This window comes from Ogataea parapolymorpha, chromosome II (assembly GCF_000187245.1).
Source record: "Ogataea parapolymorpha DL-1 chromosome II, whole genome shotgun sequence".
Taxonomy (NCBI): domain Eukaryota; kingdom Fungi; phylum Ascomycota; class Pichiomycetes; order Pichiales; family Pichiaceae; genus Ogataea; species Ogataea parapolymorpha.
The window spans coordinates 665,976-679,615 of record NC_027865.1 but is presented as its reverse complement, the minus strand read 5'-3'; the positions used below and the strand labels follow the sequence as shown (position 1 = coordinate 679,615).

Here is a 13,640-nt window from a genome sequence, read left to right as displayed (position 1 = left end):
TTCGCCATGCAAGCCCCTGTTGTGTTTATGAACACGGCTGCGCAGAGACAGACCGGCCGCGAGGCCCAGATCCAGAACATCACCGCGGCAAAGGCCGTTGCGGATATCATTCGGACGTGTTTGGGCCCGAAGGCCATGCTGAAGATGCTGCTGGATCCGATGGGAGGCATTGTGCTGACCAACGACGGGCACGCGATTTTGCGGGAGATCGACGTGGCGCACCCGGCGGCCAAGTCGATGATTGAGCTGAGCCGCACGCAGGACGAAGAGGTCGGCGACGGCACCACGTCGGTGATCATTCTTGCGGGCGAGATTCTTGCACAGACGTTCCCATACATAGAAAAAAACATCCATCCGGTGGTGATCATCCAGGCGCTGAAACAGGCATTGAAGGACGCTTTGGAGATCATCCACGAGACGAGCATCCCTGTGGACCTGGAAAATGAGGCTGCGATGGTGAAGTTGATCAGCGCAGCCATTGGCACCAAGTACGTGGCCAAATGGTCGCAGCTGATGTGTCAGTTGGCGCTGAAGGCGGTGAAGACGGTACTTGTGCAGGAGGGCGACCACAAGGAGATCGATATCAAGCGGTATGTGCGTGTGGAGAAGATTCCTGGCGGCGAGATCGAGGACTCTGTTGTGTTGGACGGCGTGCTGCTGAACAAGGACGTGGTCCATCCAAAAATGAAGCGTGTGATTGAGAAGCCGCGCGTGGTGCTATTGGACTGTCCGCTGGAGTACAAGAAGGGCGAGAGTCAGACAAACGTCGAGATCACCAAGGAGGAGGACTGGGCCAGACTGTTGCAGATCGAGGAGGAGCAGGTGAAGCTGATGTGTGAGCAGATCCTGGCCGTGAAGCCGGATCTCGTGATCACCGAGAAGGGCGTCTCGGACCTGGCCCAGCACTATCTGCTGAAAGGCGGCTGTTCCGTGCTGAGAAGAGTGAAGAAGAGTGACAACAACAGAATAGCAAGATGCACGGGGGCTACGATCGTGAACCGCGTGGAGGACCTGAAGGAGTCTGACGTTGGCTTGAAATGCGGCCTGTTCGAGGTGAAGCTGATTGGAGACGAGTATTTCTCGTTCCTGGTCAAATGTCAGGAACCAAGGGCCTGCACGGTGATGCTGCGTGGCCCGTCCAAAGATATTTTGAACGAGATCGAGAGAAATTTGCAGGACGCGATGGCGGTGACGAGAAACGTGTTTTTCGAGCCGTCGCTCGCTCCGGGGGGAGGAGCCACCGAGATGGCCGTCAGCGTCGGGCTCGCCGAGCGCGTCAAGAAAATCGAGGGCGTGCAGCAGTGGCCGTACCAGGCGGTTGCGGACGCGTTTGAGGTGATTCCAAGAACGTTGATCCAGAACTGCGGAGGCAACCCGATCAGAGTGTTGTCCCAGCTGAGAGCCAAGCACGCCAACGGCGAACACACGTGGGGAATCGACGGTGAAAGCGGCAAGATTGTCGACATGAACGAGTACGGCATCTGGGAGCCCGAGGTGATCAAGCAGCAGAGCGCCAAGACCTCCATCGAGAGCGCCAGCATGCTGCTCCGCGTCGACGACATTGTGTCCGGGGTCAGAAAGGAGACCTGATGGTGCACGGGTGTGTGGGTGTATAATTTAGAGCTCGAAAAATAAGACAAAACAACTAAATCCGATCGCTCTGTGTGCTAGTACGAGATGTCGATTTTTTCCGATGACGTCTTGCTGACGCGCTCCCGAAGCAACAGCGAGTCGCAGTTCAAGTCTACGCGCGCAGAAAAACGTCTGGGCCGGCTGTTCAAGCCTCCCTCCACCACAAGCTCGACTCCCAAACCGGGCCCCTCGAGCGCCAACAGCTCCACAGCAAGCATAGGGTCGTCGGTGCCGTCTGCGAGTGGCAAGAGCGAGCCCAAGCAGCTTGCTCTGGAGGATCTGAAATACCATGTTGGTCGAAACCTGCGCAGCATGAGCCAGAGTGCCATTCCTACTTCTTCCTCGATGACGGGGCAAAATGGTGGGCTGTCGGCGTCGGCTCTGCCCAGAAAGCCGTCGCTGGCATCACAGACGGCCGGCACGGACGGCAAGCTGACCACGTTGCGCGAGGTCCACGGCTCGACGGCCTCAGAACGGCTGGCCTTTTCTGACACCATGAAAATGGCACACAAAGTGCGATTCGTCTACTCCGAGTTTACGGGCGTGCTAAAAAACCTGGGGATCTCTATCAACACGTCTACAAACTCGTTCAACAACTTTGTGAGCCTGTACGACTTTCTCAACCGCCGTGCCAACGACACAGACAGGGACGCCATCCAGGAGAGTCTTCGCACGCAACTGGCGACGCAGCTGGTGGAACTGTTGAAGGATCTGCGCAAGATTGTCGACCATCTCACGTTTCCGAGCCACATGGTGGCATCGCTGGGCACCGAAACGATCCGGATGGCGTACTTCTCGCTGTTTTCGCTGCTGGTGGAGCTGACAAGCATCTGCAAAATTCTCGACCCGTCGTTCACGCCTCGGACGCAGCAGAAGAGCTCGCGTCCCACCCAGCTCTCTGCGGCTCCGCTGGCGCCCCAGAAGCTGCGCACACAGCCACCCAAGATTAACAGGGCGCCGCCTCCAAATCCGCAGCACGCTCAGACAATTCCTGTCCCACAGCGCCAGCCATCCGTGCATCGCCAGCCGCTCAAAGTCGACACGAGTCTGCCGGCAGTGGCGCGACAGGACTCGGAGCTAAGTGCTATCAGCAACATCGAGTCAACGACAGACAACGAGAAGCTATACGATATAATCAGCTTCACGACACAGGCGGCCCACGCTGTGTTTACCCAGCTTAACGACGCGCTGGCCAAGAGCGCCATCAGCACCGCACAAAACACACAGAACTCGCAAATCTCGCAGGACGGCGGCCCAGACAACCAGGACCTACCCAACATCGCGCAAAAGGTCAAGGAGCTCACAACGTACTGCATGAGCTCTATGGAGCAGACCAAACGGATCAAGACGGTGCTCAATCAGACACGCAGCGCGCAGCGGCTCGACGAAGACCAGCAAAAGAGACTCTACGAGGAGACAAACCTGTTTCTGAAGTCGATCATCAGCTTTTTGGCAGCCACAAAGGGTGCTTTGCAGGACATGCCAGCGCTGAACGAGGTGCGTGGGGCACTCTCGAACCTTACACGAGCCACCAAAGAGCTGACGATCCGGCTCGAAACAAGCGTGCTCAAACAGTCGGTCACCAACGCCACGGACCAGCCGCCTCTCTCATCGATCCCGTCGGTCGCCAACTTCCAGAACGGCCATTTTGGCCAGGAAGCCACCGCCCGCACAGTCCCGTCGCCGCTCCAGTCGGAAAAGGAGGACTCGATGCAGCAGCAGGTGAAGAGTCTCCAGACGAGTGGCCTCGAGCACGTGGCGCAGCTGCCGGTGACGACGCCGCTCGTGGCGTCCATTGGGCCCACTGCCGCTTCTGTCGTGCTGCCGGTCGCCTCGCCGATGGGCGTGAACGTCAACCCGCCCGAGTACAACCCGTTTGATAAGTTGAGCGACGCCGACGCGAAGCGTGTTACGTAAGGCGGACGGAGATGAATTTCAAAAATAAGGTTTGAAATTATTTTTGTGAATAAGCAAACATGAGTGTGGAGATCAAGGGCAGCACTGGCTACGGTCTGATGTCGCTGACGTGGCGGCCGCAGCCTGTGCCGTATGAGCAGGCATTTGCCACGATCAATAACGCCCTTTCGGATGGAATTGAGTTCTTCAACGCGGGCGAGTTCTACGGCAATCTGCCTAACGACAAGCACGCCAATCTGGAGCTTTTGCGGGCCTATTTTGCCAAGTACCCTGAATCGCGTTCCAAGATGGTTATCTCCGTTAAGGGGTGCGTTGACCTTCCGAATCCACCCGACAACTCGCCTGAGAACATTGCCAAATCCATCCGGAATATTGCTTCCTATTTTCCGGACGGTATGTTTGATATTTTTGAGCCGGCAAGACAGGACGGCAAGCATCCTGTCGAAGAGGTGGTAAGAAGCATTGTTCCCTTCATTGAAGAGGGCGTCGTCCGCGGAATTTCACTAAGCGAAGTGTCTGCCACCACGGTTCGTCGCGCTGCCAAAGTGCACCCGATTTCGTGCGTGGAGGTAGAATTTTCACTCTGGTCACGCGACATTCTGAGCAACGGTGTGATGGAGGCGTGCAGGGAGTTGGGAATACCTGTGATAGCGTACTCGCCGCTCGGCAGGGGCTATTTGACCGGCCAAATAAAATCGGTGGACGACATTCCCGAAGGCGATTTCCGGCGGACGTTGGACCGGTTCTCGTCGCAGGAGATTCTGGAGAACAATATGAGCGTGGTGAAACTGGTGGAGGAGCTTGCAGGGCAGAAAAAGTGCACTGTTGCGCAGATCGCGCTGGCGTGGATCCGCAAGTACAACGAGTTCCCTGAAAAATACGCCAGAGTGATCCCGATCCCGTCGTCGTCGACGCCGGCGAGAAACCACGAGAACAACACGGAGATCCTGCTCACAGACGCCGAATTCGCCGCCCTGAACGAGCAACTCGACAAGATCGAAATCAGGGGCGGTAGATACAATGCGCATGCGGTGGACTATCTCGAAAAATAAATGAAATTACTATTTATCTGCGTACCTATTAAAACAGTCTCTCGTATGGGGATTTAAACCGGTTTAGGAACCGGCTGCGCCAGCTGGCTCGCGTGCTGTCGATGACATCCATTTTTTCAACGTCCATCGACGAGAGAACCTGGTCGTCGGCCCAGTCAACACGCTCCTCTGGAACACGTGTGTTGTCCAGCACGGGCATCTTCCAGCTCTTGAGACGGAGCGAGTTGAAAACGACGCTCACAGAAGAACATGCCATCGCCGCCGATGCAATCATCGGGTTCATCGTGAGCCCGCATGGAATTATTAAAAGACCCATCGCAATTGGGAGCATAATCAGATTGTACACCACGGCCAGGACAAAGTTCACCTTTATGCTGCGGAACGTGCGCTGCGAAATGTCCAGGGCGGCGAGAATGCCTGCGGTGCCGTCCTTGCGGCCGTACTCCTGCAACGCGATGCCGTCGTCGTCGTCGTCCGGCTGCACAGAAGAGAGCAGCACCACGTCTGCAGCCTCAATGGCTATGTCGGTGCCCGTGGCAATAGCCATGCCCAAGTCGGCCTGGATCAGCGCCGGCGCATCGTTGATGCCGTCGCCGACAAATGCAACCTTGAGGCCGTGTTTTTGCATCTGATCCACCACGCGCAGCTTGTCGTCAGGCTGGGCCTGAGCAAAAACGTTCATCAGCGGGATGCCCACAGCCTGCGCAACGGCACGTGCAGTCTGCACGTTGTCTCCCGTCACCATAGCAACGGTGAAGCCGCGGTCGATGAGCGCAGAAACGGTGCTGGCAGCGTCGGATTTGAGCGTGTCGGCCAATTCGACGTAGCCGATGTACTTGTCGTTGACAAGAATGTGCGAGAACGTGGAGATGTGCGGGTTGTTGAGGCGCTTGCAGCAGTCGAGAAAGTCGGCCGAGTTGTCGATTTTTTTCTCCTTCATCAGCTGGCCGTTTCCTATGGCAACATTATAGTCCTGACCGTCCAGCCTAGTCTGGGCCTCCAAGCCAAGACCCACAATGTTGTGCACCTTAGTGACCTCGACGGCAAGCAGCGAGGTGCGAGCAGTGGCTCCCAAAACCAGCGCTTTCCCGACAGGGTGCTCGCTATCGTACTCTATGGCATGAACTATGCTCCAGACTAGTTTCTCGTCCATGTCACCGATAAAGTGGTAATTCGACACGCGCATCTTGCCCGACGTGATGGTGCCTGTCTTGTCGAAAACGACACAGTTGATGCCGCTCGCTTTTTCCAGTATGTCAGCACCCTTGATCAAAATTCCGTTCGTGGCCCCAACGCCGGTACCAACCATCACCGCCGTCGGCGCGGCCAGCCCGAGCGCACACGGACATGCCACGACGACGACAGATATTGCGATTTGCAAGATTCTGGAGAAAACAATGTTCCCAGTGTCACTATCGACGAAAAATGCCGGCACTTTGTCGGCAGGCTGGCAGAAAATGTAGACACACCAGAAAGTAAACGTGAGCAGCGATAGGACCAAGATTGTAATGACAAACTTGCCGGCAATCACGTCGGCAAATTTCTGGACCGGCGCCTTGGTGATCTGGGCGTCTCTCACAAGCTTGACAATCTGCGACAGGTGCGTTTTCTCGCCAATCACCTCGACACGCATGTACAAAGGCGACGCGACGTTGATGGACCCGCCGTACAGCTTGGAGCCGATTCTTTTGACCACAGGAACGCTTTCTCCCGTCAAAAGCGCCTCGTCGACCTCTGAGGACCCGTAGACACACTCGCCGTCGGCAGGCACTTTTCCACCGGGATGGAGCACCACCACGTCGTTTTTCTGGAGCAGGTCGGTGCTTATCTCTTTCTGGGTCGAGTTGAGGTCGTCAGGGTTTTCGAGAATCGTGCACATGGACGGTGTTAGGGACAAAAGCTTCGAAAGAGCAGTAGATGTGTTACCCTTGGCCTTGGATTCTATCCATTTGCCGAGAGACACAAATATGAAGAGCATGGCAGAAGTGTCGAACAGGACGGAAGCGGGCTTTTGAGCATCATGGAAAATGGCGTTCAAAATGGAGCATGTGGAATAGACGTAGACAGTGGTGGTGGAAACACATATTAGAAGGTCCATGGTACCGTTGCGATGCCTGATGGCTTTGTACGAGTTGATGTAGAACCGTCGAGCAAGCCAGAATTGTATGTATGAGCCGAGACAAAACTCAAACAGAGTCTCGAGAAAGAGGCCGTGATACAGCACAATGGGAGTCCAATGGATGTGCAGTATCATGGCTATCAGCGGCCATATGTGGTGACGGAAGAATATCGGGAACCCGAAAGCCACCATTTTCAGAAACGTCTGTCGCCAGTAGGCTACGTCTCTGACCTTCAGCAGCAGCTCGAGTTGCGATGCGGAATCCAAGTTCGAGTTCAAGATAGCGTCAAATCCGCAGTCCTCTATAACCTCCATGATTTTTCTTATGCCAGTACGATTTGTGTCGTAAACAATCCGTGCTTCCTCGGTAGCCAGCGCCACCTGACAGCTGACAACGCCGTCCAGCTTCATGACCGCGTCTTCGATCGAGTTCGAGCAGTTCGAGCACGTCATTCCGTAGATTTTCAGAGTCAGCGACTCGTTGTCGTTGATAGCCTGCTCATTCTTCGTTTCCAACAGGTTGGCCTCGAACCCACAGTCTTCCACGGCCTCGCACAGCCTGCTAGCCTCACACGTATGTGTCACAGTGGCCTGCTCGGTCAGAAGCGAAACCTGCACAGCCCGGACTCCGTCCACCTTTTTTAGGGCATCCGTCACGGCGTTGACACAAGAACTGCACGTCATGCCTCCAATGGTGACATATGACGTGCGGATTTCTGTAGCCGCGTTCTCCGAGGCTATCACGCTCGCTCCGAAGCCTATATCCTCGACGGCGTGCTGGAGAGCCGACGTCTGGACGGTGTGTGAGTGCTCGACCAGAGCCTCCTCCGTAATTAGGGCCACCTGGACGGCCTCGACGCCGTCTATCTGCCGTAGGCAGTCCTCGACCGCAGCCGTGCACGCCGAGCACGTCATTCCATCGATGTGCAAAGAGGTGCGCACACTCATGGCAAATTCTTTAAATCCGAACAAGGAAAGAATAAATTAAATTTAGAGTTTGTAAATTTAGATCTGACGATTTATTTATCTATTAAATCATGTGAAATTATTTCCGAGACACTGTGGTGTGCAATTTGTACTCGCGCACGGCCAGAAGTGCGCACAGACACAGCACACACGTGACAAAGGAATACAAGAAGGTGGACCAGCACCCGACGTTGTAAGCTTTGATGAGAGTAGGCACGGCCCAGTCGGGGGCCGTACGGATATATGCTGCGTTGTGGAGCGCCTTGGTGATAATCTGGGCGACCTGTTTTTTCGAGACATCGTCGGGAGCGTGGCTCGCAAGCGTAGACCGCATGTAGCTGCCGAGATGCCACTGGAACAGCAGAGAAGCAACGGACGTGCCGAGCGTGGAGCCCGTGGAGCGGAATGCGTACTGGATGGACGTGACGGCAGATTGGTGGTCCTGGGGCACGGACGCGATCAGGGACAGCAGCGTGGTGGTCAACATGGACGCGTACGCGCAGTAGGGGACGGCTGGCAGCGCCATGATGACGTAGATGGAGAGCGGCCGGTCGGCACGGGCCGGCTGGGTACACAGCACCAGTGCCGTCAGACTCAGCACGCCGGCCATGGCGCTCACAATGGAGAAGTTGCGGTACTTGCCCGTCACCTTCATGTAGTAGCCGGACCCGATGGACGAGAAGGACGAAAGGACGATCGACGGGACGAGCCGGTTCCCGACCTGGCCGGTGTCAAACCCGTACACCGTCGACAAGAACACCGGGTAGTAGTAGAGCACGCAGCTGATGTACATTGTGCCGAACCAGTTGGCCAACGAGGAGCCGAGGATGGAGCGGTTTTTGAGCAGCTCGAGGGGCACGATCGGGTCCACGGCAGAGTTTTCTATCTTCACAAAGCTGGCGAGCGACGCGGCAAATGCGACACAGAGCAGGACAGGCCATTTGGACGACTCGAACTCGAACGAGGTCAGCAGAATGAACAAAAACAAAGTGAGAGCAAGACTGAGGATGCCCAGAATGTCCACGCGTCTGAGTTTCTCCCGCCACGTGAGCTGCACCCTAATAATTGGCGGCAGGTTCAAATTGAAAAGACACAGCAGGAAGCAGCCGATGCCGATCGGACACTGGATCCAAAACACCATCCGCCAGCCGTATCGTTTCGCAACCAGGCCGCCAAACGTCCCGCACGCAGATCCCGTGCCGTAGCACAGATTGGCGAGGCCCTGGTACACTCCCCGCTTGCGCAGCGGGACAAGATCGCTCATGGTGATGCTTCCCAGGGTATTTAGACCAGAGGCAAAACCCGACAGAAAACGGCCGACCGCAAAGCCCACGGCCGTCGTGGCCGCCGCGCACTGGAAACAGCCAATCGTAAACACAAAGATACAGCCCAGTATCATGGGTTTGCGGCCAAAAATGTCGGATAGTTTGCCCAACGGCTGGATAATGGAAGACGCCAGTAAATAAGACGTCGCGATCCACGAAAGATACGGAATGGCGTCCAGATCGGACGCGATTTCCGTCATGATCGTCGACAGAATGGTGGTGTCCATCGACGCCAGGAAGGTGAGCGAGAAAATGCACGGTAAAATCACATACAGCTGGCTCTTGGGAACAAGATACTCGTCGGAAACGTCTTGTTCAGAAGCAACGGAGCCGTAGCCGGGATCGAGCTCCTCGGTGAGCTCCTCGGCAATATAGCCGGGCAGCGAGGTCGAGGCGTCGGGTAGGAGCGGCGATTGGGGGGTCGTCATGGAGCGCAGACAGACGGTTTGAGAGCCAGTTTTTTTGGGCCGCAGAAGCGCTCTTTGTGCTTACGTAAGCGGTCCCTCTCTCGAATCATCGACAGTATATTATTATTTATTGTACACGCTACTCCCCGTTGGCAGCAGGCACCGACTGGTCAGTAGGCTCTTGCTTGATCTCGTCGGCAGGCGCCTCCTTCTGCTCCTCCTCCGGCTCCGAGCTCGGCTCGTAGTCGTCACCCCAGTGCGGGTCAGGCTCGACATGCAGATCGAGCCAATTTTTCAGCACTGTACCGATCTTCTTGGCCACCCTGAGCCGCGCAAACTCCGGCTTTTTCAGTAACAACACCAGCACCTTTGCGATGTTTGTCGATTTGAGCACAGCCCGCGAAACAGGCCTGTAGCCCGACAGTTTGTTGACCAGCGGCTCGAGCTCCTTGCCTGTTTTGGCGTAGTCCACAGGCGTGTCTGTTGGAAACGCGAGTTTCTGGATCTGGACCCTTATGTCGCCGAAAAACTTGGTACTTTTCTTGACCTCGTCGACCAGCTCGACGCTGTTCAGCGACGGGATCTCCAGCCCGGCGTCCTCCACGTCAGACTCCAGCCCCCAGTCGCTGTCAAGGTCCTCAACAATCTCCACCTTTGCTTTCTTTCTAGCCCCGTGCGACCCGTTGTGTTTCCTCTTGGTGGACCTTCCATACGCCTCCTCGTCGGAGTCGCTGTCCTCCTCCTCTTCCTCTTCCTCTTCATCTTCTTCGTCTTCTTCCTCGTCTTCCTCCTCCTCATCAGCCTCCTCCACGTAATCCTCGTCCTCCTCCCCCACTCTTCCATAACTGCCATACAACGCAAAGTCCTGCGGCGAGACGTCCTTGTTGTTGGCACACAAATAGGCGTTGGTCAGACTGGAAACCTTGGAGGCACGCTTGGCACGGAAGTTGCCGTCCGAGTCGGGCAATTCACCCTTCTTGACGAGGTACTCCGTGACCATATCGTCGGTCAGAGGCTTGAGATCCTTTTCTGTGCACCAGAAATACTCGTCGTCGCCATAAAACTTGACGCACACGAGTTGCGGTTCGGAGGCGGCACGCCGGCGCTTTCTACCGGGCGCAGAGCCCGGCTTCATGTTGCGTATTTTCTCCGGAAGCTGCTCATAGTCAATTACGCGCGAGGGCCACTCGGGGAACCCTTTTATCTTTGTCAGAACAAGGCTGCCTGGAGGAAACATTGGCACAAAAATAGTGGTGTAGGGGTGCGAAAAGAAGTAGAGACGATCGACGCACAATTACGTTGGCTATTATTGGCCGGCAGAGAAGTCTTGGCAGGCAGAAAGTTTTGGGGTCGGCGAGAATGAGCCGGTGTAATGTTTATGTCTCGGGAACGATGGGAAGAAAAATTGCCTCAGGACCGGATATGATGCAATATATGGGTGCCGGAAACTCGGTTTGAGGCCGGAAATGGAAGCGAGAAGGATTGTTTTTGGTAAAAACGGCAGCCCAAAGAGGGAATGGCCGGAAACAGCCATCACCTCGTCGTGCTACATTGGCCAAATGCAGCACTGAGGGCGATGGCCATCCCCACCATTTGCAGTATTCACCTCCATCTCTTCACGACATGGCCTCTCCCTTTCTTTGCCGGCTTATCTGGGAATTCCGGACCCCCCGGAAAAAGAAAATAATTGCACACCGTTTATTCGTGGTTAGGCAGCAAATTGTCTCAAGTGCATAATATATATACCGAAACGGAAACTCTTTTAAAGAAAAGTTTGTTTTCCAATTAATCTTATAGCTCTTCTTTCACAAGCTGCTTCCTAATTGCCAACCTGATACCTATAATTAATTGAGATGCTACCAGCCGGTGTTATCCTTGTTTTCTGCTTGATCTTCGTCATTGGTAAGTGCTGAATTGGGCTTTATTTACTAACTTTCCAGCTGTGGTCGTCTTTGCGCTCTTTTTGGTCAAGAAGTTCAAGAAATAAGCCATGAGAGTCCGTTCATGTGCTGAGCATGGTTTCATATGTGTTTAATTGATAGACCTAATAATGATCACTAAGATGGAATAGTTTGACAAGTAGCCCACGAGGCCGTCTCGAGACCGAGTCGAGACAGTCGTCGATACCAACGGCCTTGCCCGTTTACGCACACGGCCTCGGTTTGGTCCTGTAGTTGGCCCGCGTAATGGAGCCAACGGATACGTCCCCCAATGCCCGCTACCTGTGACGCCCAAGATCCCGAAACCTCCACCACCATCTGTGGCCGTCGACCCCGGGCTGGTATTTTGAAATTGGATTTTTTCTGCTGGTGTACGGGTGTCTCTGTTTCTGGCTCAATCGGGTAACAATAGCATCCTTTCGATAAATTTGGAATTTTACACATCTTGTTTTCCGAGTTTGGTGGTTTTTCTTCTTTAATAAACCTATAAACACACTTCTCCTTTAAGTAATTGTGAGAAAGCTCTTCCTCTTACGGATAATCAATCGATAAGTGAAAAGTAAGTGCACCATAATTACACACTAACAGCAGTGTCTGAAATGGCCAATCTGAAACAGGAGTCGCAGGCGTCCGAGCAGCCTGACCTCAATTTGCAGCCTCAAAATCCAGAGCTCGATGACGAGGAGGACGAGGACTCCAAGCCCTCCAACAAGAGAGAACGCAGAAAGATCGAAATCAGGTTCATCCAGGAAAAGTCCAGGAGACACATCACTTTTTCCAAGCGGAAGGCAGGTATTATGAAGAAGGCATACGAGCTTTCTGTTTTGACCGGCACCCAGGTGTTGTTACTTGTTGTTTCCGAGACAGGGCTCGTGTACACCTTCACAACGCCTAAGCTGCAACCTTTGGTGACCAAGCCTGAGGGGAAAAACCTCATCCAGGCCTGTTTGAACGCTCCTGAGGAGCCTTCGAACGAGGACGACGACGCGCAGGCCGGCGGCGTCCCCGACACACACGCTCCCCAGGGCCATCCTGCGGCCCAGCATATGCACCCGCAACTGCAACCCCAGCAGCCTCAGCAGCCGCTGCCACCTCCTCCACAGGGCCAGCCCCAGGCAGACCCCTCCCAAGCCGGCCAGCCCCCATACCACATACCCCAGATGGGCAACAATTACCTGAACCCGGACCAGAGCAACTACTACATGGGCTTCAACGGCAACCAGGGTTACAACTGATCACTTTCTAATTAAAGACATTGTCTGTGTAGTTTATATAGCGGTATTGCTTTGCGCAAAATAATCCGAGCTCTCTTTTGTTTGGTATTTTTTCGTTGGTGCACTTTTTAAAAAAAACTTTTATGAACAATACCATCTCCAACCTCTCTGCCGGACTCAGAAACGTCCGCATCAGCCAGCCCGTCAGCCACTCAGACATCCAGAATGAATACGAGAGCCAGACAAACCAGACGCTGGACTCAGAGTCGGTTTCTCGGCTGAAGGAGTTTTTCTCGCAAGGAGCCCCTAACGAGGGTTATACGCTTGTGAGCCACAGGTCTGCGCCAAACGGATTCAAAATCGCCATCATACTATCCGAGCTCGAGTACAACTACAGCACGATTTTACTGGACTTCAACAAGGGCGAGCAGCGCACGCCGGAGTTTCTCGCCATCAACCCGAACGGCAGAGTGCCTGCTCTGATAGACCACACAAACCAGGACCAGCAGGTGTCCATCTGGGAATCCGGGGCCATTATCCTTTATTTGGTGGAGAAAAAACTCAAGGAAGAGGGCTCCTGCTCAATCTGGAGCGATAACCTTGTTGAGCAAAGCCACATCCTCAGCTGGCTGTTTTTCCAGACCTCAGGCCACTCGCCCATGATTGGCCAGGCACTACACTTCAAATACTTCCATTCTAGCAACGTGCCTTCTGCGATCGAGAGATACACCGATGAAGTGCGCCGCGTGTACGGTGTGCTCGAGATGGCCCTTGCCGAGCGTCGCGAGGCTCTGATCATGGAGCTCGACGCAGAAAATGCCGCGTCCTACTCCGCTGGCCTCACGCCGCTGTCCCAGAGCAGGTACTTCGACCACCCAGTGTGGCTCGTGGGCGATCGTGTCACCATTGCAGACCTCTGTTTTGTCACGTGGAACTACGTTGTCGACCGCATAGGAATCGATCTCAAGGCAGAGTTCCCCGAAGTCTACAAGTGGACTAAACAGATGATGAGGCGACCTGCGGTTATCAGGGCATTGAAAGGTAATGAGTAGTAACGACCGAAAATGT

The 13,640-nt window shown here is 54.7% G+C and overlaps 8 protein-coding genes across 8 annotated transcripts; 5 read left to right on the top strand and 3 right to left on the bottom strand.

Annotated features, from left to right (window-relative positions):
• Nucleotides 1-6: 6 nt before the first annotated feature.
• HPODL_05131 (T-complex protein 1 subunit gamma) lies at nt 7-1,590 on the top strand (the record flags this gene model as incomplete). Its single annotated transcript, XM_014081261.1, has 1 exon — nt 7-1,590. The coding sequence occupies one exon, from the start codon at nt 7-9 to the stop codon at nt 1,588-1,590; it is 1,584 nt and encodes a 527-aa protein (XP_013936736.1).
• Nucleotides 1,591-1,677: 87 nt separating this feature from the next.
• HPODL_04909 (uncharacterized protein) lies at nt 1,678-3,549 on the top strand (the record flags this gene model as incomplete). Its single annotated transcript, XM_014081260.1, has 1 exon — nt 1,678-3,549. One exon carries the CDS (start codon nt 1,678-1,680, stop codon nt 3,547-3,549), a length of 1,872 nt encoding a protein of 623 aa, XP_013936735.1.
• Nucleotides 3,550-3,608: 59 nt separating this feature from the next.
• On the top strand, nt 3,609-4,601 carry HPODL_04908 (putative pyridoxal reductase; the record flags this gene model as incomplete). The annotated part of the gene is made up of 1 exon (XM_014081259.1): nt 3,609-4,601. The coding sequence occupies one exon, from the start codon at nt 3,609-3,611 to the stop codon at nt 4,599-4,601; it is 993 nt and encodes a 330-aa protein (XP_013936734.1).
• A 28-nt stretch (nt 4,602-4,629) lies between these two features.
• HPODL_04907 (Cation transport ATPase) lies at nt 4,630-7,668 on the bottom strand (the record flags this gene model as incomplete). Its single annotated transcript, XM_014081258.1, has 1 exon — nt 4,630-7,668. The coding sequence occupies one exon, from the start codon at nt 7,666-7,668 to the stop codon at nt 4,630-4,632; it is 3,039 nt and encodes a 1,012-aa protein (XP_013936733.1).
• Nucleotides 7,669-7,765: 97 nt separating this feature from the next.
• HPODL_04906 (Permease of basic amino acids in the vacuolar membrane) lies at nt 7,766-9,439 on the bottom strand (the record flags this gene model as incomplete). The annotated part of the gene is made up of 1 exon (XM_014081257.1): nt 7,766-9,439. One exon carries the CDS (start codon nt 9,437-9,439, stop codon nt 7,766-7,768), a length of 1,674 nt encoding a protein of 557 aa, XP_013936732.1.
• A 118-nt stretch (nt 9,440-9,557) lies between these two features.
• Nucleotides 9,558-10,655, bottom strand: HPODL_04905 (uncharacterized protein; the record flags this gene model as incomplete). The annotated part of the gene is made up of 1 exon (XM_014081256.1): nt 9,558-10,655. One exon carries the CDS (start codon nt 10,653-10,655, stop codon nt 9,558-9,560), a length of 1,098 nt encoding a protein of 365 aa, XP_013936731.1.
• Nucleotides 10,656-11,271: 616 nt separating this feature from the next.
• On the top strand, nt 11,272-12,593 carry HPODL_04904 (putative SRF-type transcription factor (Umc1); the record flags this gene model as incomplete). The annotated part of the gene is made up of 3 exons (XM_014081255.1): nt 11,272-11,320; nt 11,912-11,917; nt 11,950-12,593. 3 exons carry the CDS (start codon nt 11,272-11,274, stop codon nt 12,591-12,593), a joined length of 699 nt encoding a protein of 232 aa, XP_013936730.1.
• Nucleotides 12,594-12,715: 122 nt separating this feature from the next.
• HPODL_04903 (Protein URE2) lies at nt 12,716-13,624 on the top strand (the record flags this gene model as incomplete). Its single annotated transcript, XM_014081254.1, has 1 exon — nt 12,716-13,624. One exon carries the CDS (start codon nt 12,716-12,718, stop codon nt 13,622-13,624), a length of 909 nt encoding a protein of 302 aa, XP_013936729.1.
• Nucleotides 13,625-13,640: the final 16 nt, after the last annotated feature.